The following is a 25,278-nucleotide window of genomic DNA, read 5'->3' on the forward strand; positions in this document are numbered from 1 at the left end:
GTATTGATATCGAGGGCGGTTGTGCTAGATGAATAACTCCACAGAATATTGAACCTCATTTGCCATCGTCTATCGTCATCTTCGCAACCGTCTCCGTCCCCTCACTCGAGATCCAACTCTGCAAACTCGCCTCCTTCTCAACCTTCCTCTCCTGCCTCGTCTTCAACCTCCACCCCTCCCCATCCTTCTTCTCACCACCACCAGGCGGCGTCACCTTGGGCTTCGCAAGCAACTTTCTCGAAAACGGTATCCGCCAAATGTGCGGCCCGACCTCCGTCCCCGTCACCCGGTTCGTCTCGATCACGGTCCTCAGCCTCTTGGCCGCCTCCCAGTTCGACGTCACCGTCGTCAGCTTCGCCTTCCACCCGTACAGGAACGACGAAACGTTCATGGCGTTCAGCCCGGACCCCTTTTTCCCGACGGCCAGCGCGACGGCGGGGAGTTGACCCTCCGCTACCATTCGCTGCGCATCATCCCATGAGACAGAGTCAACGATCTGCACGGGGAGGCGTAGGTCCTCGGGGACAGGGTAGACAGAGAGTTCCTGGAGCAACCTCACTCGCCGCGCGCGATCTCGATCTGTCCCCTCTGCCTCGGGAACCTCGCCCTTCTCAAACAATATCCTCGTCCTAGCCTTCTCCTCTTCCGTCCCAATATCCCCCACGATCTTGAGAAACGTATCCGCCGCCTCCCGCGTACACACCAGCGTCCGGCCGGTGATGGCAGGGTACAGCGTATTCACCAACCGCGGCCCGTTCTCCACCTCATCCGTCGCGTCGATCCGATGCTGCTTCGACCTCAACAGCTCCGAGTCCGGTCCAATAGCCATGTGACTGAAATCCGACGCCAACGCCATGAACACCGAACAATCCACATTCACCGTCGCCGTGAAATCCTTGTAATAATCCGCCTCCACAAGATTCGCAATCGCCTCCTCCAACGGCGGTGTCGCCTCCGTCAAGATCCCAGGACCATTCGCAGTCTCAACCACAAGATCCACGTCCCCGCCGCCCATCTTCCGCACCAACCTCAACAAATGATCCACGGCGTCATTCTCCCCCTCAGATACTCTCGACATGAGTATCCTTACCCTCGGCCTTCGATAATCCTGATACGACGTCCTTGCCGCGGCAACCATGTGCCTCGCGACCTTGGCGACCTCGATACTATCCTCCGTCTCGTCCCTCAAAATCTCCAACATGGCCTCGTCCGCGCCCTCGTCCTCGAAATCCTCCTCCCAATCCCATCCGGCGTCCGCCATCTCGTAAAACAGCCTCCGCTCCGTCGTCGTCACGACTTTGACCCAGTCCGCGCCGCCATTCACGACTAAATCAATCACGGCGCTCACGCTCTTCCCGCCAACAGTCTTGTAGCTCAAGTCCCTCCTCATCCCCGTAAGCTCGCAACACCTCTTCGTAACCTCCCACACCGTCTCATAAAACTTGTAATTCGACGCATCGAGCCTCAACCGGATCCGACTATCCAGCGCCTCGGTATCAACTCCTTCCTCCTCGCCACCATCATCATCATACGCCGCCACCATCTTCTCAAGATGCTTCTTCTCAGAAACAATAAGCCGTTCAAAGAACCCAAGCCCCGGAACAGCCTGGTTCCACGCCACAGGCTTATGCCCCGAAGCTGGCCGCCTCTCGATGGCGGCCTTGAGCTGCTCAAGCTCATCAAGTAGAACCGTGATGCGGTGGATGATGAACTGGCATTGCTGAAGCAGTGAAGTCTCGGGATCCGGCCCGAACTGCGGAAAGATTGCCATGCCTTCTGCTCGGCGACGGAGATGCAGGTGGGCAGATTCCCGGTGCTGGCGGGCGTAGATGCAAATTTGATCCTGCGCGGGGTCAATGATGGTCTTTCAAGGGCATGGATGATAAGTTACCTTGGCGCTCTTGAAAGAGAGTTTTCCTATGCCCACGTGTCAACTCCCCGTGCCTTGCGCAGTTGGACAGTCAAACTTCGTTGAAAACTGACGGGTATGACTGATAGATAAACGTTGATACAATGGCACAGCGCCGGGCCCGTGAGCAGAATAGGCAGCTAAAGTGTGTGGGTCCGCCTGTGGGGCTCCGACGCGGGGCCGAGAACCGGACCGCGAATGGAGTCTGAGCATGGGACGGTGAAAAGGAACAGTTCTCTCACCAAGCATTCCACACTCGGCAGGCGATTTATCCATATGAGCGGTTAAATGGCGAGCAAGGCTTTACGCCGAGGTCTTCGCATTGCATTAATCTTCTCGCTGGCGTCCAGCCAAGTCATGTTCATTAAGGCGCATAAGCCGCCATCCGATCCCCATCATCCAATGCGCCCTTCATCCACTGTGGGCATGCAAGGCGAACCTCAGCGCCCATCATCCAATGCATATCGGCGCTGTCGTCTAATCAATGGCAGAAAAGGTATAATGTCTCGGTCCAATGCTTCCATCTCAAACATGAACAACAGTCTAGAAAACAGTACCGTCGCTATCGATCAAAATTGGCGGTTCTTTCGTGTTGGGTCTGCTAAACTCTGCCATCTCACGACCTCCCTAGAAGATTGTATTAGCGACACCTTCGAAAATCTAACAGTTCGGGCGAGCTTACCTTCCAGCTTCCGGCTTCGAGTATTTGCGCGAGAGTCAACTGATTGCCCTTCAGGTCGTTCTTCATGTGCTTGTTGACTTCTGCGCAAAGCCTATCCAGGAAGCCGACCGTGACACCACGCCACTCAACTATCACGTCGTCGCTAGGCTCAAACATTGGTGCAACTTCAACTGGCTTGACGTTTGTCCTTCTGCAGTACTCGTCGTAGTGCTCGAGGCCTCTCTCGGAATCGCCTGCCTTTAGCGTAAGAACTCCCAAGTCGATGAACAAACCGCCGTTGCGGTACTCAGGCAGGCCGGTGAGGAGTTCAACGCCAGCAAAATGGATGCGAAGTAGTGACTGCATAGGCTGCATCAGACTGTAGCAGAGCCACTGTGTAAGCTTGTGGAACGGCAGAATAGACTCCCATGCCGCGGTCGAGTTCTGGGCAGACGGCGGGAATGGTGAGAATTGTGAAGTCGTCGGACTCTGCGGAGGTTGCGGCATTGATTGGCAAGGCCAGGCATCGCCGAGAGATACGCCATTAATCGAGGTGCGGGAAGCTGGCCAGATGGGCATGAGGCCGTTCATCAGGACATTCCACAATGTAGGGAGAATCACAATGGGCATCGAAGAAGCTTGAGTCGAGGGATGCGATAGGAGATAATCTGAGGCGGGTCAGTTCAGTCCTGGCACCTCATTTCCACCGGACTCGGAGAGTTGTCAACTTACCAACCATGTGACCTGGCCGTCCGCTGTCGCCAAAGTATTCCCGCTTCTCGGTCAGGGCATTTGCTAGCCGTTGGAGCAATTGTGTCCTGCCTTCAATGCCTGCCATTTCGTTGCCCGGTTTCGACTGCAAGCCTGCAGATACCCTCTCTACTGTCAGGTTGCGCAGTCCCTCCTTGTCAACCTGGAACTTGTTTCTGCTGTCGCTGGAGAAAAGACCCTTGACGACTGTCAGTGAACGCACGAGTCCACCAGAATCGTGAAATAGACTTACACTCTTGAACATCTCCAAGCTGGCTACGGCGATGCCTTCTGACCGGCGGTATATGCGTCCGTTTTCGGTGCTCTTGTAACTCCACTTTGTGCCTGCGCCAGCGTCGAGAAGCACACTCACGAGGAAGAGGTCGATCATGCGCCGACATTTTTCGCTGTTGTCGACATCTTCGGGGAATGTGGAAAGAAGCTGTGCAATGCGGTCACGACCGCCGACACAGAAGTGCTGGTGTCTTCCGTGGCTAGGAATCGAATTGTACGGGGCGTCGTAGTCTCTCTACAGGGGTTTGCAAGGTCAGTATAATGCTATTCGCTGGCCAAAATAGCGTGTTGGTGGGTGGTGCCAGGGCACGCAAACACCTGCAAGCGCCCCAAGGCTGACTCGTACCTTGATGATCTGAGAGACGAACGTCACAACGTCTGGGAACTTGCGCATGTCCACGTCAAAGTGCTTCAATTCGTTGCGGATCGCCTTGTCCGTGACAATCTTGCTTCGTTCTCTAACCGCCCCCAAGCTCCTGAGGTATCCTGCCGGGTCAAGCTGCGGGTCAGGAGGACGCGGCAAGTCGACCTTGGGTATCGAGGTAGGCGAGAAGGGCGTCAAAGGCGTGCCGGGCGTCGTGCTCGTTCCGGAAGACCTGTTCATTGTAGTGCTGCGTGGCGGTGGTGATTTGATGCTGGAAGCACCAGAGGCGATGCTCACGTTTGACGTGTTGATCGATGGCTTGCCCGAGGCTTTGGGGGCCTTTTCCTTGCGAGAAAAGAGGCCCATTTTGGCTGAATGAGTGACCGCTGGGTCGAGGGGCTCGTGAGATGGCGGTTGGTGGGGTTTCGCTGGGGGGGGGTTCAGGCGGTGCTGAATTGAACTGAACTCGGTTCAAGGCGAAGCTTCCGAGTGGCCAGCTGGTGATTCGAACTTTGGCCAGCTACAAGCTGTGCTGTGGCGACACAGGCCTGGTGCGACGATCACCGTGGCCGGGGGGTGCTTCGCTTCCGGATCCGTCAGGTGAGTGGACAGGCGTGTTGTCCTTATTCGCTTGGCCAACGATGCTGAGATGGCGAGAGAGAGAGATTCGGAGGTGGACGACGTCGATTTGCAGCAGCGGCGGCGACAGCAGCAGTGGGAACAGCAGCAGGAACAGGGACAGAAGGGAGGGGAGACCAGAAGTTGATAAGTCGAGGGTCTGCCACGCAAGTTTAATAGGGGGCGGTTTTCTGGACTTGCGGGGAACAATATCAGCAGTCTGCTTCTGGAGCCGTGAGCAGCTGGTTGCGCGCGAAATGTCCAGGCCCTCTCTTGTGCTGGGGGGGCTTGTCTTGTCGTGCTTGTCGGGGGGAGGGCTACTCTGGGCTCAGGGACCGATTCCCTTATTGGTGTTAGAGTTCTGGCCGACGTCGATCTGGATCAGGGATACCCGCTGGAGCTAGATGAACTGCTTTTGGCCTGGTTAGCTGGAAAAATGTCGAGCCACCTTGAGCCATTCCCACTGCGCCCACGCCGGACACAGACAATGAACAGACACGCAACCGCCGGAAAAATGGCACATGAAGAAAAAGAATTGGGGCTAATTGGGGTGCCATGGTAAGAGGATAGTTATGCAGACAGTGGCAGTAGAGGCGTGTTAATGAGTAAAGGGCGACATGCGGTCCGTAAAGTAGATAAGGCAAGCTGCTGCCGCGTTTCCTTTCTTTGTACACTTTCCATGTGTCTGTCTTGTACATGAAGTCCTGTATCCGTACATTCTGGATCTGCCTCGGACTCTTGAAGTTCACCATCGTGGGGCACACTGGCTCGCAACCTTGTTGTCGGCCATCTGGCACACCCCTGGTGCCCCCTCGCAGCGCTATGCAAGCAATGATCCGGGGCATTTGCCAGGAACGCAGAGCATAGACATTGGGTGCGAATTGCGGCTTTGCGGGAGGCGGGGAAATGACTGGAAGGAGGGTCTCAACACTTACGGATACTTGGATCACCTCTGACGTGCTCTTTTCAGTCTTCTCTCAGAAGGTGTGGGTCAATGAAGCAGCAATTGATGTTTTCTAACAGGTGGTCTGTCGCAAAGGGTCTCGTCCTGTGTCTCGGTGGTGTAGCTGGCTGCCGTGGCGCGTAGAGAAGGAAGCACGCAGACCGTCGGGGCGCGACAATGATGAGTGCAGCAGCAGCAGTAGTATATTGAGACTTGAAAGTGAACGCCGAGACGGGGTCGATATTGGCGTTGGATGTCGAAGTCCACCGGGACTGTGAAGCTGGATCTCGGACGGTGGGGTTGGCTTTGCGGAGAGAGATTTGGCAGCGGGAGCGAGGGCGATAAAAATGATATCCGTCCGTCAACCGGATCTGAGCTAGGCCAAGCGGGATCTCAGAGGCGTCCAATGTTTGCGGTAGGGGAAATGAAGATCAATATGCGGCCAATCTAGCAGGGGATGCAGGCGCGGCAGAGTTGCTTGACACCACGGAACTCTCAGAAGCTGAGTGAGAGAAAAAGCAACCTCTTGGAGACAGCGCGGCCAACAGCACAACGTCAATGGCCAATCGGGCTCGGGTAAGAGGCGAGCGGTATCAAGCTTAGCCTCTCGGAGGCTAACCGCCGTCTATATCGGGTGAGGTGGTAGCGTACGTGTATGATGTTGAGACAATGCGACAGACGGGCCAGGTGGGTGAGGCCAATGCTGCTGCTGTATTAGATGGAGTTAGATGACAACGTCTCTGGTGTAAGGAACTCTCTGAAGAGGCTGCAGATGCTCCGCGCAGGGTGTATCGTGTTGACAATGAGGTAGGAAGAGAATGCCCAGGGAAGAGTACAGAGGACAAGAAGAGGTGCGAGTCAAGAGGGAAAGGCTCCTCCAGCAAAGTGGGCGGATGTATCTGCAGAGGGACAAGATGAATGAAGGAAGCTCTGTGTGGCACGCGGATTGTCGATTGGGGACGATGCGCGGCCCAGGCGAGGCCAGGAACGTGGGGACAGCCGTGGGTGTGTGAGGTGGGCGTGGATAGAGAAAGCTGCGGCGAAGCAAAACAGAATACCTCAGGTACTCCGTACTCTGTGTCCGTACGGATACTAAGCAGGCAAGTAATGTACCTTGCGCCGTGCGGATACCTCACCCTACCTTACCTCAAAGCTGGGACAGGATGGGGCAGAAGGAGGAGCAGAATGACGGACGAGGATCGGATGGCATAAAGGCAAGCCGAGGAAGACAAGGAGCAAGATGGGGACGGGGCAAGATGAGGACGGCTGATGGGATGGCAGACTTGGGGGTCGTCGCGGCAATAGAGTCAAAAAGACGAGCGAGAGAAAATATCGAAAAAGAGCCACCTTGACTTACTGCGTACGAGTTACGACCTTGCAGATGGATACAAATGCAACTGAATGGATCTTCTTGGGTCGATAGGTCGGGGTCTGTCTGCAGCTCTGACGACCGGGAATAGCCCTCCCTGGTCTACGGTCTCTTTGCTTTGTTTTTTATCTCCTTCCAACGGGAAAAAGAACTGTTTGCCAATGCGCTCTCGGCTTGGTATATCTCGCGTCAAGAAGAAACAAATGGAGCGTAAGATGGAGAAAGTTTCTGATGGAGCGAAATCGAAAACTTGGGATGAATCTTGGTAATTTCAGACTGAACCAACCTGAGAGATGGGAAGGAGAGAAGGGCAGCACAGTACGTACCGGGGACTTGCCTCGCACCCGACTCCATCCTTCCCGTTCTTTCCACACCACGTAACGTACCTTCCTACCTTCCTACCTTCCTACCTTACCTACCTTCCTGAGATGCTCCATGAAGCATTCGAAGCACCTTCCTTGGGATATGACGACGGCCGAGATACCTTACTTGAAGAAGTTCCCGGGTCCTACCTTATTGAGACGTGAGGAGGTACCTACCCATCTAGTAACCTTTCACTTGCGTCAAATCCCGTGCTTTTTCCATGCCTGATTTCTTTCTCTTCATCCCAGGTTCAATGGATCCCGTGATCTCACATAGTAGGCTACTACAGACTCATCTTGCAAGGGACAGACAATGGTCCCAAGGCCATCAAACCGATATTCAGACAAGTCAGACTCGTCCCCGACCTTGGGGACGGCACGGGAAGGAAGCCACAAGACTCCAGAGTCTGGCGGGGGCGTTGCAGGGAATCCTGGACCAACATACAATGAGGGACTTTATCGTTTTGCGTCTGCATCCAGGCATATCCACCAATCAATACTCCATACAAAGATCTTGTAAATGTACATCTCGAGTTGAGTTGTCATGGAAGTATGCTGCCGTCTGCATATACCTACACTAGAGACTCGCGAGTCGCAGAGGGCCCATGTCGAAATTTCGAGGTACGAGGCTCAAGGCTCTAGCTGCTCGGACATGGAGAGAGTCTCCACTTGATCACTGTACCTGAGAAGCTGCCACAGTGTGTCGGTTCCGATTCTCCTCAAGCTTTCAGTGCATGGAGCCACTGGATTGGAATTAGGCGAAAAAAGTGTCGTCCAATGTCTGCAGCCCGCTAGACAGCCCCGGCCAGGGTGGGTCCTCGGCTCCACCAACGCGGACTTTGGACAATGGAACACCGGACGGTCTGGCCAACAGGCGGAAGGCTTGCGGTTCCACACTTGTCCCGCGAAGTACGTTTAGGGTACTTCAGTACTTGCCTCTATGTACCTATCTTTACTGAGTGTCCACCTTTCAACGCATCTTCCAATTCAGATGAGTATTTTCTTCCATTTCGCTGTTTAGTTCCAGACGCAAAGATAGGTGCATATTACCAAAGGCCCCTTTCATGGTCAAACAAGTCGTTATCTCCGCTACTCATCTCTACCGCAACACTTCCAGAATATTGAGGCGCCATTAGCTTCCACATTCAGAAACATGGCATCGACGCCCGAGGGAAGCCACCAGTAGTGCACCTTCCATCACCTCCCTCACCTCAATGAATGCACAGACCGATTGACCGAGGTACTCACAGTGTCTTTTTGGTGCCGTCATCTTCCCCAGATCATCACCTAACGGATACCCATTCATCCATCACCCACCCGTCCATCGTCATCCTCAATCACCACGCCACCAACAACGACCAACACCACTATCGCTGCGACCTCACTGCTGATCTGGCCCACCTCTGCAAATCACCAACTGATTCAGTTCCTCATCTGCACCCAAAGCTTACTCTCCAGCCAGCCTCCAGGGGACCTCATCTCTTCTGCATGCGCCTCGTCAAGCAAGGGACCCCCCTCCGGAATCACTCCCGGCGGCCCATGACAATGTCTTGACTCTTGCTACTGCACCATCATCATGCTCCCTCCTCGTTGCTCAACCACGCCTCATACCTGCGAGACTGCGACAAGTCATATCAACACTGCGGCGCCCCAATAGAGGGCCACGATCCATGGCACTTGCTGCAACGCCCCAATTACGGCTGCTGTACCCATACAGTGTGATCGATAGACGTGCTACGATAGAGCCCGGCAACCGATGCTTTTCGTCGAGATTTTCTCTCCTTCTTTCTGAACCCATCCATGCTTTGTATGGATGGACAGACTCCAGTCGAGCTGTAAACATGGTACGATCGTTCCATAGGTCCCATATTCAGAGCCGGGGGCGCTACGGAAAGCTCCCTAGTCACCAGTGGAACGCAAAAACTGACCAACATGGGGCTCTAGTGGCCGAGGCGAAAACGTGCCCAAGCACACAAGAAAACGCCTAGCTCTACACAGCTGTAGCGAGTTTGCCGCTGCCTGCAGCCCAGCATGCCCCTCGACTTCGCTGTGTGCTCATCATGCTCCATTACGACCATAACTCGCCCGACCCTTGGGGCAATGTCGATTTCTAGTGGTCCTTAACGAGTCGATTGCTGCCATGGCAAGCTGGTAACAATGCAAAGTCGTGGAAACCAACATGGGGCGTTTGGGGGCCAGGCGTGGCAGAAAATCACATCGCGGCGCGGAGAGCAGTAAAAGCCCACCTGCTAAACGTACTTAGGCCATGCATTACCTACATGCGCCCACCGTCGTGTGTGAGCGTCGCCGGCATCTCGGAACCACATCCTGCTCTCCGGTCCATCAACCACGGCTCACACTCGCCTCCTTGCCTGCTTCGCGGCTTCGGTTGGTCGAAAATGTGATGCCCTGGCTGCTTAATGCCTATGCAGTACGGATCACAGTCAGCTCCAGTCTGGTTCTGTCCCGTAAAGTCCCCAGCCAATCATTCGCAACGCGTCTTCGCACCGGGCCGAGCAGCAGGAGACCTGCGAAATAAGCGTACGCCGTACCGAGGTCGAGAGAAGAGAATTCAACCAAGTCGGCTGCCTAGAGTTGGTCGCCGGCTCGCCGTTACCCCTTCTCCACCTATGTCTGCCATTCTGGTTCGTGGACGGTGGTTGGCAAAGGAGAAGGTTGTTTGCTCCCGAGTCCCAGATGCAACGTCGGCCGCCGCGCATACATGCAAGTCCCAGGTCCATCTCACTTCGGCTACTTGGTCCTGCAGCTGACCGCAATCGACACTCGGGCTTGCGGACAGGCAAACAGGAAAGCAAACGGCCCGGTAGGGAGTACCCTCGAGGGTCTCTCCCAAGAAAAAAATCTCAAAAAATTTCTTCTGTTGTCTCTGGGGGCCTGGAAGGTTCAGACTGACAGTATTCGTACCAGGGACCTGGGCTCTGTGGGATGGGAGGATGGCCGGTCTGTGTTGCAGTGCAGCCGAAGTCTGCAAGGTACGGGAGACTGTGCACGTTTCTGGAATGGCCCGGACTTTAGCTGCAGGCCGCAGTGCGCCGCCCTACAGACTCGAAAGTTGAGAGCCAAAGAGCAGACTTCAGACGTTCGCATGGTGGTTGTGGACAGTTGGCAGCCATTTGCACTAGTGGTGCCTCGCAACGTTTTAGCATTGGGCCACGGGCCGCAGCGAGCTGTTCGCAGAAATGAACCAACTGCCAATCCCTTTTGCTAAAAGCCTGCACTACGGTGTACACTGGCAACCAAGTAATCGTACGAAGTACGTCTGCGGCACGGCGTAAGGTCACATCGAGATGTGCATGCGCAGACAGACTCTAGCAACTTACCGTCACATCGAGGACCTCGATTGCATCAAGCACCTGCTTTCTCTACCGGATGTTCTATGACGCGACGCAGGACGGCTTCACCTCTTCTGTCACAGCCCACGGCCTTTCCCGGTTCAAAAGAGCCATGGAGCTCCCACCTCGTCCTTGGGGATTCAATGGAGGCACAATTAGTCAAGTACATCCCTAGAACGCGCACCAACCAACCAAGTGCCAACCAACGCATGAGACGCCACAAACTCCAAGGGACGGACTTGAAAGCACAAAAACGTGTCGAGACCGGGATGAAAGGAGCCTCGTGCGCACTTTGCCTCGTGTTCTCGGCACACAAGCTCGGACATCCGGACCCTTGGGCGTTTGCTCAACAGCAAATAGACGTCTCAAAAATCAGTTTCTGCAAATTCGTACTACGAAACCGAGGTGAGAGGACCATGATGATTGACTCCTGATCATCTTGTTACTCCGTAGAGTGATGGAGCTTCACCCCTATTGTCTACCAAATTCATGACTCTCTGGCTTTCACTTGCGCTCAGGACCTTCAAAGAGGATCCCTCCGCTGTGGAAACACGTCAATCCGACCGCGCTTGGCGTTGCTTCTGACAGCTTGCTCGGTGGACGCCAAATTCAACGACAGATCAGGACAGTCCGTGTTTGCGGCACGACAGCCTGACATAGTTTTTGCTACTAGGCCCTCAACGCAGCAGCACGGAGACGATATCGTATCATGACATCTGGTAGAGCCTCAAACTAGAGAAAACTCAGTGTCGCTCATCGGCTCGTGCCACTTTCTTCACCACACCGAGTATGATCAGGCCCACTGCACTCCTCCTATATCCTTTCAATGCTCCCATCACGGCGCCGCCCTTGGCCCGGTCATCGAGGAGCTTAGGCCCAAGGATGCTCAGTGTTGCCCTGGACCCGGCCCCCAAGGATGGCCCAGCTTCTCGAATTTGAAGAAGAGCCCCAGACCGAAGACGGCTAGCCGGAAAGGGAAGCTGCAAAACCAATCTTACAATTTCTAAGTACCTTATTATTAAAGAAAGTTAATTCTTTCTAAGTCACAAGTACAAGAATATAGTTTTAATAAAATAGTATAGTACCTACTTAGTATTTAAATTAAGATACTTTTTTAAGCTTATTATAAAAGAAAAATAATTATATTACTAACTACTTACTATCGAGGTTCGTAACGCTATAGCTTTAACTATAATAGCTTCGCTTATAATAAATAAAAAGTCTAATTATAAGTCCCTTAAAAACCTCTTTTTAAGGGCTATAAAAGCCTCTAAGTATACTAAGTTAAAATACTTACTAAGATATTAATAACTAAACTAATTTTATAATAACGGCCTTAATAAAAAAACTAAAAAACGAACTAAGAGATAATACTAAAATCCTCGCCGACGTTAAGTATAATTTACGAAACGTAATAACGTAGCTATAAAATATTAATAATATATTTTATATTAAAAAGACTATTATTAATATTAATAAGATAAATAGGGCCGTATTAATATAACGCCTCGGCTTCTTTTTATAGCTCGAGGACTATAACTTTAAATAATATTAAAAATTTATTAAAAAGCTCTCTCGAGTACTTTAATATATCTACTACTATCTCCGTAATAATAAGACTCTTAGTACTTATATATAAGTATAAGTTACTTATTTTTAAATAGTAATATTAGCTTATTAATAAGCTATTAAAACTACGACTTTAATAATCCCTTAATAAGGGAGAGAGTAGAATAAAAGAAAGGATAAGTAATTTATAAAAAGGGTTAAGGTTAAATAGTACGGAATTTAAGGGCAGGGTAGCGTTTATATATACTACGGCAATCCTCTAGTAATACAAAACGATGGAGTTAAACAGTGCAAATCTTATAATTTAAAATCGCCTGTTGAACTTTGCCATGTTCTTTGTCCCATGCGCACTTCAGCATGGCTCCGCTCCCGGCCTGCCTCTCTGTCGACAATATTTCTGCTTTCGGGTTATCTCGCTGGGCAGCTGGACCTCCTTTTCGCCTCCCTGCCAAGCCCACCTCGAATACGCAAAGAGGCTTGCTGGTTGACGAGGGCGCACGCCTCCTCTAACACGTTTCCGGAGAAAACTCCGCTTTGCCCGACGCTGCCACGAGGTGGCCATGCTGAGCGCACCGAGGGTCTGGTTCGATGGCGCTCGCTCCCAAGTACTCCGTTATGACATTGCGCATTTGTGAGATCAGCTGTGTCCTATGCCGGCAGTTGACCCAGTCGTATGCGGCGCTGGCATGGCTGGCCAGTGCAAAGCCTGTGAGACATATCCAGCACGATGAGTAACTAGTCACCGGTCGGCGCGACCCTACGATCACTAGGGAGAAGATCTGCCAGTTCAGTGACCAAGGTGTTCGGCGTTCGCCCATCGGTCCAATTTGACGTTGTTCGGTCATTCGGCGAACGCCCAGTCTATTGCTTGGGACATTTGACGTCGTCACTAGACCGTGTCTCACTTGTAGCCGGAAGAAGCTCAGACCTTTGGTGTCGTCGATCACCACGGTGTGTGTTTAGGGATTATGACGGGATGCCATGTGAACAAATTCATCGATATCAGGACAGCGAACGGTCATCAGAGCACCCGGTGCCAGAATATGTCCTATCCATACTCCCGTCAAAGTTTCGGAGTGCCTGTTCACCATGGCAATACGGGATTCAGAGAGCGAGATGGCGTCGCCTCCCGGCTTGCGGACGTTCAGAACCACATCCTACGCCCACAGAAACCATTACGAGGTCGAGATGATCAAAAAGGTGGACGATCTGGGAATCGAACCCAGGACCTACCGCATGCTAAGCGGTCATTATACCACTAAACCAATCGCCCATGGCATGATCTAGCCCGGACTTGAACCGGAGACCTTCAGTGTGGCAGAGTGGAGAGACACAAGGCTCTCGTACTGTTAGACTGACGTGATAACCAACTACACCACCAGACCAGTTATTGTTGTAAGCGGGCGCCGGTTTCTTCGTCCTTGTCCGCGCGAGCGCAAGGTGGTGTGGGTTGAGGGTTGCAAAAATTTGCAAACGGCTTTGGCAGGGTGGGTCGGGACGGGAGGTCCCTTGCGGTGGAGGTCGGAGCCGACCGCCGCCGACCGAAGTGGAGTTGAGTTCCGACGAACTGGTCGCTATTTTTAGGAGTGACGGAACGACCAGACGAAGGTAAATGTCGACGCGGAATGAGGATATGTTACCAGGGCGCCTTTCTTCCCTCAATGTTGGAAACACCACTGGCTTCTGGACTTGGGTATTATGGTATCGACTTGACTGAAAAGGACAAGTAACTTTGTTTGATGGAAACGACTGCTGTGAGATTGAACTGCTTCCAAGGTAGCTTAGGATATCATGCGCAGCATTGCCGTTTAATGTTGCAGACGACACCCTAGCATAATCATACTTGTCGCTCTCAGTAACTTCCTCAACTTGGTGACTTTGATCACGAGAACGTCTAGGCCAGCGTTCAGAGTCGGAGTAGTTGGTTCTTCTTGATACACCGCACCAGACTTGCCACGAATGGCTTGCTAGTGGCTCGCCGCCTCAAGCCGTTATCTCACTTCAGCGATCAACTCGACTACGTTTATAGTTTGCGAGACTCGGATAGACTAGTCCTGAAGACTCTGTGCTGCTACAAGTATCAACCGTAGGTGCTCTGCTGGGAAATCGGGAGCAGGGCAGTTAACGGGTGGGCGCGTCCAAACGGCGGACGGGTAACAGGCGATGATGCTAGGGCAAAGTCTCCACTGAGAGAGAGCTGAGATGGTCGTGAGATTTGTACATGGACAGATCATGGCATTTCACAGTAAAAGATCTCGCCCATCGTTGACCAATGGAGATCTGTGTCAGGCTTTAGTCCGAAATGCCAGAAGATGCGATATCTCGTTTGCTGGTGGGCCATGGAGAAAAGTATAGTACGGAGACAACATTAGATAATAGGTAAGGATCCCTATGCTATGTTCTCGCCTCGCGTACCTATTCGATGCCAGTGAAAAAGTCTGATGACTGTGGTGGAAGGAGCGAGGTAGAAGGGGTTGCCCAGGTGACGCGCCGGGTACCCAAAACAATCACCACCAGCACCCTGAGGGATCACGATCCCGTCTCCGCTACGTGTATTCATCCCATCCCTCTGCACTAGGCCATTGCCACAGGCAGGAAGGGTATATACCCCCCTTCAAGTCCAATTCCGTCACCAGCACAGCAGGCGCCCTCTGGGTCGGGGGTCAGGTCAAACTGTGGCGTGGGTGGTGGAATGGTTCAAGGTCGACGGTCAACTTTAACGCCAACCAGCCTACTCGACGACAGGCTTAGCGAGTACCCGAGTTCGAATCCCAGCATGTGCGCCAGAGATGTAGCCCCCAAATCGGCACCGGGGGGGTGAACTCTCTTGTCAGTTGGTATTGGGTGTTTTGATTGTTTTTAGCTCCTGTAAACTTTAGATTAGATGTTTATAATGAATGTGACTCGGGGAGTTGATTCCGACATTTGGCATTCTACGTTTCTCCCGCGACTTGTCTAAGGTGGTTACCTGATGGTGACTGGTCTAGCGGCAGGTGCCTTGCAGTATGCCCTTATCCCATGGGGAAACTTTCTTATACACTCATATCCCGGAGCGTCTGCTGAATCATCGCCGAGTCTAGTAAAGTAAGGCCACGCAGCTCGAAGTTGAAGAGAGAACCATGGCCGATGTCTTTCTCGTCACGTCCAACTCTTGTGCCCATGATATGATTTCTTAGCCCAGGAAAAGTATGTTCGAGTCTCCATAACGATGGGAAAAGAGCAGTCACCTAAGAGCGGTCGGGCGAGAAAAGGGGGAGGGGGACTGCAATCAGAAGGTGACGCTTCTCATCGATGGCCTTTCATCTATGGTATCCAGAATTGTCAGCGACATGTAGTTGTTGCTCGGAAGACTAGGATTAGACCTGGAATTTCAACATGGATGTATCGCAACGGCTATCCTCGCCAAGACGGCCAAGGCCAGAGAAGCCCGCGACCTGAAGGCTACTGTGACGATGTCAGTACAAAGACCAGAGGCGCCAAGTCCGTCCGCATGCGCATCGAATGGAGCCGGGTCGATGGGGAACTTGGCTACGGGCCCGAACATGAAGTTGACGACTCTTGGTGCTTGAAATGTTCATTCGGGACTAGACGAGGTGTGCAGAAGCATCCATGACTCCAAGCACCTATTATCCATCGACGAGATAATGTGAAAACATCTCTTCTGGTGGCCCATTTGTGATAATGGGTATCTCACAGCGATGAATGAGTCACGTACATCAAATTCTCGCGAGCAAACACCAAAGATATCCTCAGATGGAGCGACTTCGAAATATTGGCATGTGAGCACCTTGGAGGACGAGGCAGGGCGAGAACTAGGGGACAAATACACTCGAACTACTTCACATATCTTGGTGGATGCCTTGAATGGCACGTATCTGAAAGTCAAAAGGAGCAGAAAAGCAAAAGGTCGGGTGCCCAGTTCGTGAATTGAACTGGACCCCCTACGAAATCCTCCAACTATTGCGACTTCTCGAGATTTCATACCAAGTTCGTTACTAACGGACCAGGGCGTTATACCGCCCGACCATGGGGATCGATTGGGCTTGGTTGACGAAAGAGCGACCTCGATCTGGATATAAGGCAAGGCAAGGCAGGCACCAGGGAAGTCATAGGAGATAAAGAAAGAACGATCCTATTAGAGGTGCGGGTTATGAATCGAGGCAGGTACGGTCACCGACGGGAGGCAGGTACGGTCAATGAGCCACCACCTCTCGCTACCTTCCTCATATACCTCAGGTACCTAGCATGAAGGAGATGGGAGGGTATTTGATCGTCCTCTTGTCTCATGCTATCACAAGCGAAAGGGACAGGTGGTCAAGTGGTTAAGGAGGCGCCAGTGGAATCCATTCTTCCTTGACCGCCCTCAACCTTCGCTCAATGCTTTTGGTTCAATTCCCTATGAATGACCTTTTTTTGCTCTCTGTGAGTATTACGCCTCAGGAATAGCTCTCGAGTATCGAAAGTATGCGGCCTGGTGATATTCCAGTGCATGAGACGTCGAGAGCAAGGAAGGATTGGGCTTTGCATTAGCCGTGACGCATCTGAATGCTGACGACAATGTGGCTTCAATGCTTCGATTTATTGGCATACATATTTTCACTCCAAGATGAGAAACTAGCTGAAAGGTGGTTTCGGAGTCCTGGATAGGTAGCCCTGGACGTTTCATGGGCATCATTAGTCGCGTTTCACCGTGATCAGCGATATGAAATTTAGGAGAGTAATTCTCTATTATTGCATTGTGGCAGCATGGTACCCAGATGATTTGTCTTTGTTCTACACCCATATGGTACAGTATCTCAAAACTCCTTCTCTTCCACAAAACTCGAGAGTTTGCCGTCCGTCTTCTTTCTGATATTTTACAAGTGCAAGGTACGGTGATCCCAGTCAATGCTCTTCCACCGTCTGGTACTGATGACTAGTACAACAACCCCAAAACGCATTCATTTACTTCTTCCGTGTCTCACTCCAGAACTTCTGTCTCTCCTGCTCGCCTCTCTGCTCAGCGTACTTCTTAGCAGCCTTCTCCGCCTCGCGCTTGCGGCCGGCCTCGAGGTGGTTTCCGGCACCGCCCTTGGCGTTGTGGACGGTCTGCTTCAAGTTGTCGACGATACCCTTGATGCTGCCGGCGTCAGCCGCAGGGGTTGCGGGGGCAGGAGTCGCGCGCGGGGCCTGGTAGTTCAGACGTGTGGGACCGGAAGCGATTCTGGTCGGGCCGGGAGTGGCGATGGGTGTGAGGTTGAAGAGGGAGCGGAAGGCGGCCTTGGAGAAGAGCCAGTTCTGGGCGACACCGATGAGACCGGTGATGAAGAAGTAGAACTGGACGCCGGCGGGGAGGTACGAGGTGAAGATTACGGAGAGGGGTCCGAGGATGTACATCATCAGCTTTTGCTGGGCCTTGGCTTGAGGCGTGGAGTACTTGGAGCCGAGCTGAAACTCGACATGTTAGCATCTAGATTGAGGCAAGCTGGGTCGCCTGGGTTTCACGTACCTTGACCATGGCAAACATGGCCATCGGACCGGCAATAGGCAGGAGGAAGTAAGGGTCAGAGACGGTCAAATCCGTGATCCACAGGAAACCACCAGTTTCCATGCCAGGGACGGGGATGCTGGCAGCGCCGTTGAGGACACGGAACATGCCGTATCCAAAGGGGATCTGGAGGAGACCCCAGAAGGCGTTGAGGGGGTTCACGCCAGCGCGCTTGTTCAGCATGGACAGGTCGCGACGGGCCTCAGTCATGGCGGCCGAGTTACCGCTCGCCATGGCCTCCTGCATCGCCTTGCGGGTCTCGTCGTAGGCCGGATCCTGGTGGAGCTTCTGCATCCTCGCCGAGGTGTCTTGGGACTTGAGGAGCGGCTTGAACATGATGAGACGGAGAAGGATGGCCGTCGCGGCGATGGAGCCCCACCACGGCATGCCGGAGAGGACGTGGACGTGTTCGATAGCCCATTGCATCACGCTCGAAGGGCCCCAGCCGAAGTCGAGGCCGAGGGTCTTGAGGAAGCCGATTTGTTCGGGGAGATCGAGGAGGGAGGCGGCATCGAGCTCGGGAAGGGAAGAGGTCGAGGGGGCTGCGGCCTCGGGGACGACGGGTGCCACAGGTGCGGCCGGTGCGGAAGGAGGGATAGATGAAGCGGATGCTGAGGCTGCGTCGACGGACCCTGAGGGCGCAGCGGGGGTAGCCGGTGCAGCTGGTGCGACTGGTGACGGTGCTGATGGTGTCGGCTGGGGCTCAGACTTGTCCCAGAGGGAGATTGCTCGTCTCGTTTCGAGGGAGCCGCCGATGGCTACTGTGCCGGCAAGGCCACCTGGTCTGAAGTTGGTCGATCTCAGTGCCGCCCAGGGCGCACTGCCGTTGCGCATCGAGGTTCCAAATTGCCGTCCATCGCCGAGTCGTCTGGGTGCCCGGGAGATCTGGTCACTGCACGTTAGTACTTGATGCGTATGGGATTCCGAAGGCAGAGGGTGGGAGAGGAAGAATGTACACTTTGGCGGGTTATGCTGCTGGCCGCTCTCGTGGAGGGCAGCGAACGAAGAACACCTCTGCTGGGCAGCATGGTGGGCAGTTTCTGAGGGAGGAGGGTTGGGAGGGTGGTGAGAATTGCAGACTGACGCTCCAGTCAGCGTCTTTCTGTCTTCAGCGCGAGTTGCTGGAAATTTTTGGGGACCTCGCCATTGGAACCGCAGACGCGCCGGGGAAATGTCGGGTGGGACGGGAAGCGGGTCCAAGCTCCGGCTCCGTTCCGCGGCCAGGGGAGAGTCACTCAGGTTGAGTCTAGGGGACGAGACTCAGGAAGGTCAGCATTGGATAACAATGACACCGGAAGGCTCGATTGTAGCCGTGCACTTATGTGGAAATTTGCAAAGCTGAGGTTGTTGGCTAACCATCAATGAATAAGAGAACATGCTGTATTTTGGTTTCTTTTGATCCTTACATATGTACGACCCTCGAGTCTTGAACTCGTCATGTAACCTGGTCCACACCAACACCATTTGTCCAAGGGCCGTACTTTGTAAATGCCTCTACTCTCCCCGTACGCCGATGTATGTAGCCTTGCCTAGGTAAGTAGTATATCTGGCTGGACATTGTTTGTAATGATTCCGACACCGCTTGCAGCAGCTTTCTGTCACTGAGGGATGCCGTCGTTTCTTGTTGTCTTCCTTAGAGCAGCTTGCGACCTCACACGCGGTCGGAAATATCCCGTCTTCATAGGTGCACTCGTGCTTTCATTCCCACCCGCCTAGTCACTCCAAGCTCGTCAAATCGTCGAGACCGGTAGAGGGCCTCCGGTGCTTGTCGCGAATCTCAAGGCCGGGGCCAATAGCGTGCGCCGTTCTCCGGGACAAGGGGAACACCTGTAATATGTGTGTTAGATACTATTGCAACATGTGTCGCCATCTTCGGCTGAAATCTCGCAGTATGCGCATGCTCTGGGGATGCATGTATGCGAGCGTCTAACAACTCCGTTTCGTACCTTGGTGCCGCCCCAACCTAGCCTGAAGGCAGCCTCGTGTGCAAATAGCTCTCCGAATCCCAGCATCATGCCATTGATAAAGGGAAGGAACAGGTTGATAGCGGCCCCGCGAACCAGGCCCCAGAACGTGGGCGGCTTGTAGAGGATGATGGGCGAGTTGGACGAGGGAGGTGATTCGGTGAGATCCTCGCCTTGGGAGTACTGCTCGCTGTCGGACCGGATCGTCACGCCGGACTCGGCAAGGGGGTGGAGGGAGTCGTCGGAAGCCATAGTCGACGCTGACTTGGGGGTTCGGAAGGTAGTGATCGTGGGGATGATTGGAAACTTGGTCGACGAGCAGGTTTACCGAGATTCGGCGCAGGGCAGTTCGATGATGGGACGGGGAGCTACGGCTACGGCATCACCTCGGAAAATCACACCGCAGCTGCCACCTCCCCCAACGTGTTGCTGCAGTCTGTGGGGTCTGTGCGTAAGTATTCGACTTTCCCCGTCGAAGCTTCAGCCACAATCTAGAGAGATTAGATAAGTCGCAAATGTGGCGGTGTACCTCTGGTGGGGTTGGGGCAGTCAGTATGGGCGGTGGCTCCTCCCTCACGTCACAGGGAATGTGCTAGACGGCCAGGTAATACCTTTCGTTACGGATGCAGCTCCAATGCCCGTGGAAGCAGTTACGACCACTAAGCTGCCTGCTATTCGTCTCCCACTTCGCCTTTCAATCACTGCACAGCGCAACCTTCAAAGAAAACTGAGCTTCAAAAAGACCACGGATTCACTGTTGATATCTCTACCTACCTTATTAAACGACCGCGCCGTTATACACTAGGTTAAGAGACCACTCCAATTCTCTTTTCATCTTCCGTCCATTTCATCCTTCCCCATCAACACCTCACCCTCCCCCGCCATACCACATCCAGTACCGCCAACATGTCTGGGAGCTCCAACAGCGCTTCGCGCAACAATATACTTCGCGACTTCAAGAGCCTGACAGGCATGCCCGAAGCTAGGGTAAGGTGTTTGGAAAGAGCGTGGTGAATTACCTGACTAACTTTGCGTTAAGTGCACAGAGTACCTCGAATCCGCAAACTGGGACATCGGCCTTGCCGCCCAAGCCTACTACGCCGACCACGACTCCGGTGAGGAAGAAATCGAACCCGTTGCGCAGGCTCAAGCTTCTGCTCCTGCTCCCGCCGAATACACCGGTCCCCGAACTCTCGATGGACGACCCGCGCCCGAGTCGGTCGGCAGAGCGAGCACCGTAAAGAAGGCAGCGCCTAAGAAGAAGGGTCTCGCAACGCTTAGCTCTATTGGAGGAGGCCACGCACACGACGACGATGACGATGAAGATGACGAGGATGACGATGACAGAGGCCGCGGCGACCTCTTTGCTGGCGGTGAAAAGTCTGGACTGGCTGTGCAGGACCCGTCTCAACAAGAGGGCGGTGGTGCTAAGAAGATCATCAGCGACATCCTCGCCAAGGCCAAGGCGTAAGTTCACAATGCAAGAAAATGCTACGAGGACGACACGACTGACGCAGATCAGGAACGCATCCCGGCCAGAGACTGCATCGCCCGCGGGCCCTTCGCGCTCCGGTGCTTTCCGCGGAAGCGGCACCACGTTGGGTGGCGAGGGCTCCGAGAGCCGCAGTATTCCTGACCCTGATGCTCAGGAGGGTGCGGGTGGCTCAGCGGGTGCGACCGGCGAGCCTCAGGAGCGTACACTGCACCTGTGGCAGGATGGCTTTAGCATTGACGATGGCGAACTTCACCGATTCGACGACCCCGAGAATGCGATGGATCTCAACATGATTCGGGCTGGTAGAGCCCCTCTGCACTTGATGAATGTTCGCTACGATCAGCCGGTCGACGTGAAGCTTCATCAACACCGGGAGAACTACCACCCGTTGCCCAAGACATACAAGCCGTTCGGCGGAGAGGGACGCCGGCTCGGTAGCCCCGTTCCCGGTGAGGGCAGCTCTTCGTCCACCACAGCCGCCCCTGCTGCTTCGGCCTCGGCCAGTGCCAGCTCGACTGGCCCTCAGCAGGCTGTCGATGAGTCTCAGCCTACCCTGACCCTCCGTATCCAGTTGCCCAATGGCACCAGACTGCCTGCTCGCTTCAACACTACCAACACCATCAATGACGTCTACGAATTTGTGCAGCGCGCTTCTGCGGATACCCGCAGCAGGTCCTGGGTATTGGCCACGACTTTCCCCAACAAGGACCACACCGATCGCAGCTTGGTGTTGGGCGAGATGTCTGAGTTCAAGAAGGGCGGCACCGCGGTCGTCAAGTGGGCTTAATGCACGAGGCAGACGGAAAAGAAAATGGCGGGAACCGGGCGGCGTTTGGTACTTTGGGGCCCTGACCCGCATTATAGCCGGGTGGCTTTGGGTCTGGGCATTTGAGGCCGTTTGCCTCTGCGTGGAATGTAGACTTTGCTTGAGAAATAGACACGCCCACATGAAACAGTAACATCAGGTCGGCAAGTCCTTTATTGCTTGCTGCCAAAGTACCTTTGTGCTAAGCGTACATGTACTTCTTTGTTGTACAGTTTTGAGGTCCTTCAACGCCCCTTCAAATGGTATCATTAATCATCCCTTGCCATACGCCGCTGCGGCAAACTGTTTGTTGCCGATACGTACAAACCAACTAGAAACAGATCCGCGAGGTTCGCATTATTTACAGCCCCCCTTTGGAATACTCTCATGCTGTGCTGCCGCCGCCTTGCGGGATCATGGTAGCCGGACCGTCTAGGAATTTGAAATGCTCAATCGCGATCTGGCAGTTGAGCATGGCGGCGTTGAACCTAGCCTCGCCGGGTGGCAGAATGACCATCAGGTAGGTATTCGTCGTGAACTTGAGGATGAAGAGGTTGAAGCGCGTGCCGGCTTTATGCTCCATGCGCACAAATTGCTCTGCGTTGCGCGGGGTGCCGGTGAAGCGGCTGATGGTCTGCTTGAAGTGCTTCATGATGTTGGACATGCGCTCCAGCCTGTCCTCGGTGGGGTTCCGCTGGCCTTCTTCCGAGGTCCAGGAGGAGACGGCGAGGAAGGAGGTGCGTTCGAAGAGGAGGAGCTCTTCTGCCTCGATGGCGACGCCGAGATTGGCGAGGTTGCGTTCGATCGTGGCTAGGTTGGGGACGAGGTCGTGAATGATGCTCGCCCAGGCCTTGTAGAGGCTCTGGTCCCAGATGCTGGTGGCGAAGGGAGTGATGTCGAAACCGCCGGCGGGGGGCGCGGTCGAGGGGCTGGTGGGGTCGTCGGCGGCGTCTGGATGCTGCTGGTGGAGGTAGCCGATGCTGTTTGCGTACTCTGCGGTGCGCTGGCGGACGACGCGAACGCGGTCGTCGTAGACGGATTCACGGTGGGCGGGGACGACGAGGTCCATCTTGTGGATGAGGACGTAGATCTTGGCGCCCGGGGAGAATTGGAGGAGGGCGGAGATGATGGAAACGTAGGTTGCAAGGTCGCGGTCAATGTCGCGGGACTCAATATCGAAGACGTAGATGAGGACCCCGACGTTGGAGAAGACATGGACGCGCTGCTGGGAGAGGTAGTTTTCCATAAAGGCCTCTTGGCCGCCGCAGTCCCAGAGGTTGAGGGTGAGGTTTCCGAGGAATTTGACGTGGGAGAGGTCGATGTCTATTGTTGCGCCGCTGTTTGGTTCCGTGGTCAGTCTCTATGCGGACGAAATAGCTAAAAGAACCACCAGGTATAGGAGAAGAGGGCTTACAGTCTCCGGGTATCACGGGCAATGTAGTTGCTGAAGATGATGCTTCGCATGCTCGACTTTCCCGAGCCACTCTTTCCCATGAGTAGGACCTTCTTCTTCTTGGGCTTCTTGACCTCGGCCAAGGGCGTGTTGCCTGGGCCATTGGTATAGCCGGCGTCAGCCATGTTGTATATAGGCTACCCTGTGCTCGCGATCTGGAGAGCTCTTCAGCACGTGGTGAGGAGGGGTTCGTGGATTGGGTGTGGTGGTGTTCAGCAATTGGGAATTTCGGTGTCGTCGGATTCTTGGTTACGCGATTTGTTGCCGGGGAGTCCTGGGGCTTGCGTGGAGATCGAACACTTCTGAGGATCAAAACGAGTGACTGGTATGCGGTGCTGAAGAAGATGGCTCGATATCGATTGAGTTTGTGTGGCCTCGTTGCGATGTTGGATTTCCCGATGGGCTTGAATGTTGATCATGGCCGCCTATGGGATGGGCTCTCGCGCATTTCCAGGAGCCTCGCAGTACGTACCTTTACGGTGACCTCCAGGTGAACCGGAGCTTGCGCGCTCCGATAAGATAAGCCACTGCCTGCCTGCCCTGGGAGCCCCCACCACCTACCAACACGACGGCTGAGTGCTGCGAGACTTTGCTTTTCGCCATTGCTCGGTTCTCCATCTTTCAGCCCCAGGTCTACTCGTTCATCCCGTCTATCTGTTGTTTTACCCGCTGAGGAATACGATGTCGCGGGACTACCGAAGACTCGCATCCTCACGGCCGGATTTCGACACAATTTCCTACAAATTCTGGTGTAACTTGCAAGTTCAAGGCGTGCGCATCCAACACTGGGAATGCCATCACTGGAACGGGTGCGACTTTGTCGTCGATGAAACCAAGAGCATCTTGACTTACACCAATGTCGAGATGTCTGCCAAGGAATCTCGTCAATGGGACAATGGGGTGACACGAAGGGCCACGAAAGCGCAAGATACTCATGGCCTCAAGGTGCCCGATGAAAAAGTCTATGCCGGCGAAGACGACATTGTGTAACGGCGCCTTGCTGGTCATTCTCGACAGAGGTCGGCTTGACAACCATCGCACGCTTCCCCCGCGACACCACCACCCATGATCTGATCATCAGATACGGCGGAATCAAACTTTTCTTATGCCCACGGGCCACGGGACATGATCTGTCATCGAGCGATGCAGGTCTTGGTTGTTGCTACTCTGCCACAAAAGTCAACATCGTCATCTGGAAGATGAATCTCGCTGGCAAAGTTGCCCTGCACATGGTCTATGGTGTGTCGAGGCCCAGCCATCGAGGGAGTCCAACCTCTTCTATTGTGTCGTGCTCAATGGAAGGGATATGCTAGAGCCTAGCAGTCCAATGGTCACTGGCTTGACTGGCAAAGCTGTCGAAAAAGGGACTGTTTTGGGGTGCCACAGATGCCCCGCCGCAGGCTGGACTTTGAGACCTTGTCTTGGTTATCGACCCTTAGACTCCCGTCTTAGTTCGGCTCGCTTCTCCCTTCGACTTCGGGCCAATGGGTGCGATGCAGTCAACGAGTCTCGGGATCCCGTCTTGCGCATCAGTGTCTGAAATGATTTTAACTAACGATGGGACTAGTGACAGGTTGTCTGTTGGATCCGAGTCGTGCCGTCCGCCCTCTTGAGCATTTTCTGCATGTTCATCCCTCCAAAGCATGAAGCTGCCGGCGTACACAAAGCGAGCACATATGACTGTTCAGATCCCCCACCAGGCTGGCCCTGGGCCTGGTGTTTGCTGCTTCGTGAATTCGGTTTCAATCTACACGCTGTTCGTTTCGTGGTTCGTCGCTGTTCTTTCTTGGACGAGCCTTTCTTCACAGGCATAGTTGTGCTTGGTTGTGCCAGTGGTATCCA

At 53.9% G+C, this 25,278-nt stretch overlaps 7 protein-coding genes and 2 non-coding genes across 9 annotated transcripts; 4 read left to right on the forward strand and 5 right to left on the reverse strand.

The window, feature by feature from the left end:
• Positions 1–55: 55 nt before the first annotated feature.
• Positions 56–4,344, reverse strand: CLUP02_07308 (uncharacterized protein; the record flags this gene model as incomplete). Its single annotated transcript, XM_049286303.1, has 5 exons — positions 56–1,843; positions 2,592–3,238; positions 3,303–3,519; positions 3,574–3,849; positions 3,961–4,344. 5 exons carry the CDS (start codon positions 4,342–4,344, stop codon positions 56–58), a joined length of 3,312 nt encoding a protein of 1,103 aa, XP_049143446.1.
• A 2,992-nt stretch (positions 4,345–7,336) lies between these two features.
• On the forward strand, positions 7,337–11,590 carry CLUP02_07309 (uncharacterized protein; the record flags this gene model as incomplete). The annotated part of the gene is made up of 18 exons (XM_049286304.1): positions 7,337–7,431; positions 7,575–7,738; positions 7,810–7,891; positions 7,961–8,179; positions 8,348–8,452; positions 8,497–8,695; positions 8,740–9,213; positions 9,259–9,383; positions 9,436–9,504; positions 9,573–9,671; positions 9,745–9,929; positions 10,006–10,370; positions 10,435–10,515; positions 10,604–10,781; positions 10,855–11,028; positions 11,142–11,251; positions 11,347–11,480; positions 11,539–11,590. 18 exons carry the CDS (start codon positions 7,337–7,339, stop codon positions 11,588–11,590), a joined length of 2,910 nt encoding a protein of 969 aa, XP_049143447.1.
• Positions 11,591–12,535: 945 nt separating this feature from the next.
• Positions 12,536–13,922, forward strand: CLUP02_07310 (uncharacterized protein; the record flags this gene model as incomplete). The annotated part of the gene is made up of 8 exons (XM_049286305.1): positions 12,536–12,775; positions 12,834–12,900; positions 12,963–13,027; positions 13,104–13,143; positions 13,199–13,392; positions 13,480–13,504; positions 13,580–13,738; positions 13,795–13,922. The coding sequence occupies 8 exons, from the start codon at positions 12,536–12,538 to the stop codon at positions 13,920–13,922; spliced, it is 918 nt and encodes a 305-aa protein (XP_049143448.1).
• Positions 13,394–13,465, reverse strand: CLUP02_tRNA147. The gene has a single exon. It is a non-coding gene; the product is annotated as a tRNA-Ala (tRNA).
• Positions 13,472–13,577, reverse strand: CLUP02_tRNA146. The gene has a single exon. It is a non-coding gene; the product is annotated as a tRNA-Val (tRNA).
• Positions 13,923–17,136: 3,214 nt separating the features above from the next.
• Positions 17,137–19,935, reverse strand: CLUP02_07311 (YidC/Oxa1 family membrane protein insertase; the record flags this gene model as incomplete). The annotated part of the gene is made up of 4 exons (XM_049286306.1): positions 17,137–17,619; positions 17,681–18,965; positions 19,440–19,546; positions 19,666–19,935. The coding sequence occupies 4 exons, from the start codon at positions 19,933–19,935 to the stop codon at positions 17,137–17,139; spliced, it is 2,145 nt and encodes a 714-aa protein (XP_049143449.1).
• Positions 19,936–20,589: 654 nt separating this feature from the next.
• Positions 20,590–21,965, forward strand: CLUP02_07312 (SEP domain-containing protein; the record flags this gene model as incomplete). The annotated part of the gene is made up of 3 exons (XM_049286307.1): positions 20,590–20,670; positions 20,723–21,150; positions 21,206–21,965. 3 exons carry the CDS (start codon positions 20,590–20,592, stop codon positions 21,963–21,965), a joined length of 1,269 nt encoding a protein of 422 aa, XP_049143450.1.
• Positions 21,966–22,368: 403 nt separating this feature from the next.
• On the reverse strand, positions 22,369–24,054 carry CLUP02_07313 (uncharacterized protein; the record flags this gene model as incomplete). Its single annotated transcript, XM_049286308.1, has 5 exons — positions 22,369–23,320; positions 23,398–23,530; positions 23,611–23,839; positions 23,909–23,945; positions 24,002–24,054. The coding sequence occupies 5 exons, from the start codon at positions 24,052–24,054 to the stop codon at positions 22,369–22,371; spliced, it is 1,404 nt and encodes a 467-aa protein (XP_049143451.1).
• A 63-nt stretch (positions 24,055–24,117) lies between these two features.
• On the forward strand, positions 24,118–24,426 carry CLUP02_07314 (uncharacterized protein; the record flags this gene model as incomplete). Its single annotated transcript, XM_049286309.1, has 1 exon — positions 24,118–24,426. One exon carries the CDS (start codon positions 24,118–24,120, stop codon positions 24,424–24,426), a length of 309 nt encoding a protein of 102 aa, XP_049143452.1.
• Positions 24,427–25,278: the final 852 nt, after the last annotated feature.

The sequence above is a fragment of the Colletotrichum lupini genome, chromosome 4, assembly GCF_023278565.1.
Source record: "Colletotrichum lupini chromosome 4, complete sequence".
NCBI classification, from domain to species: Eukaryota; Fungi; Ascomycota; class Sordariomycetes; order Glomerellales; family Glomerellaceae; genus Colletotrichum; species Colletotrichum lupini.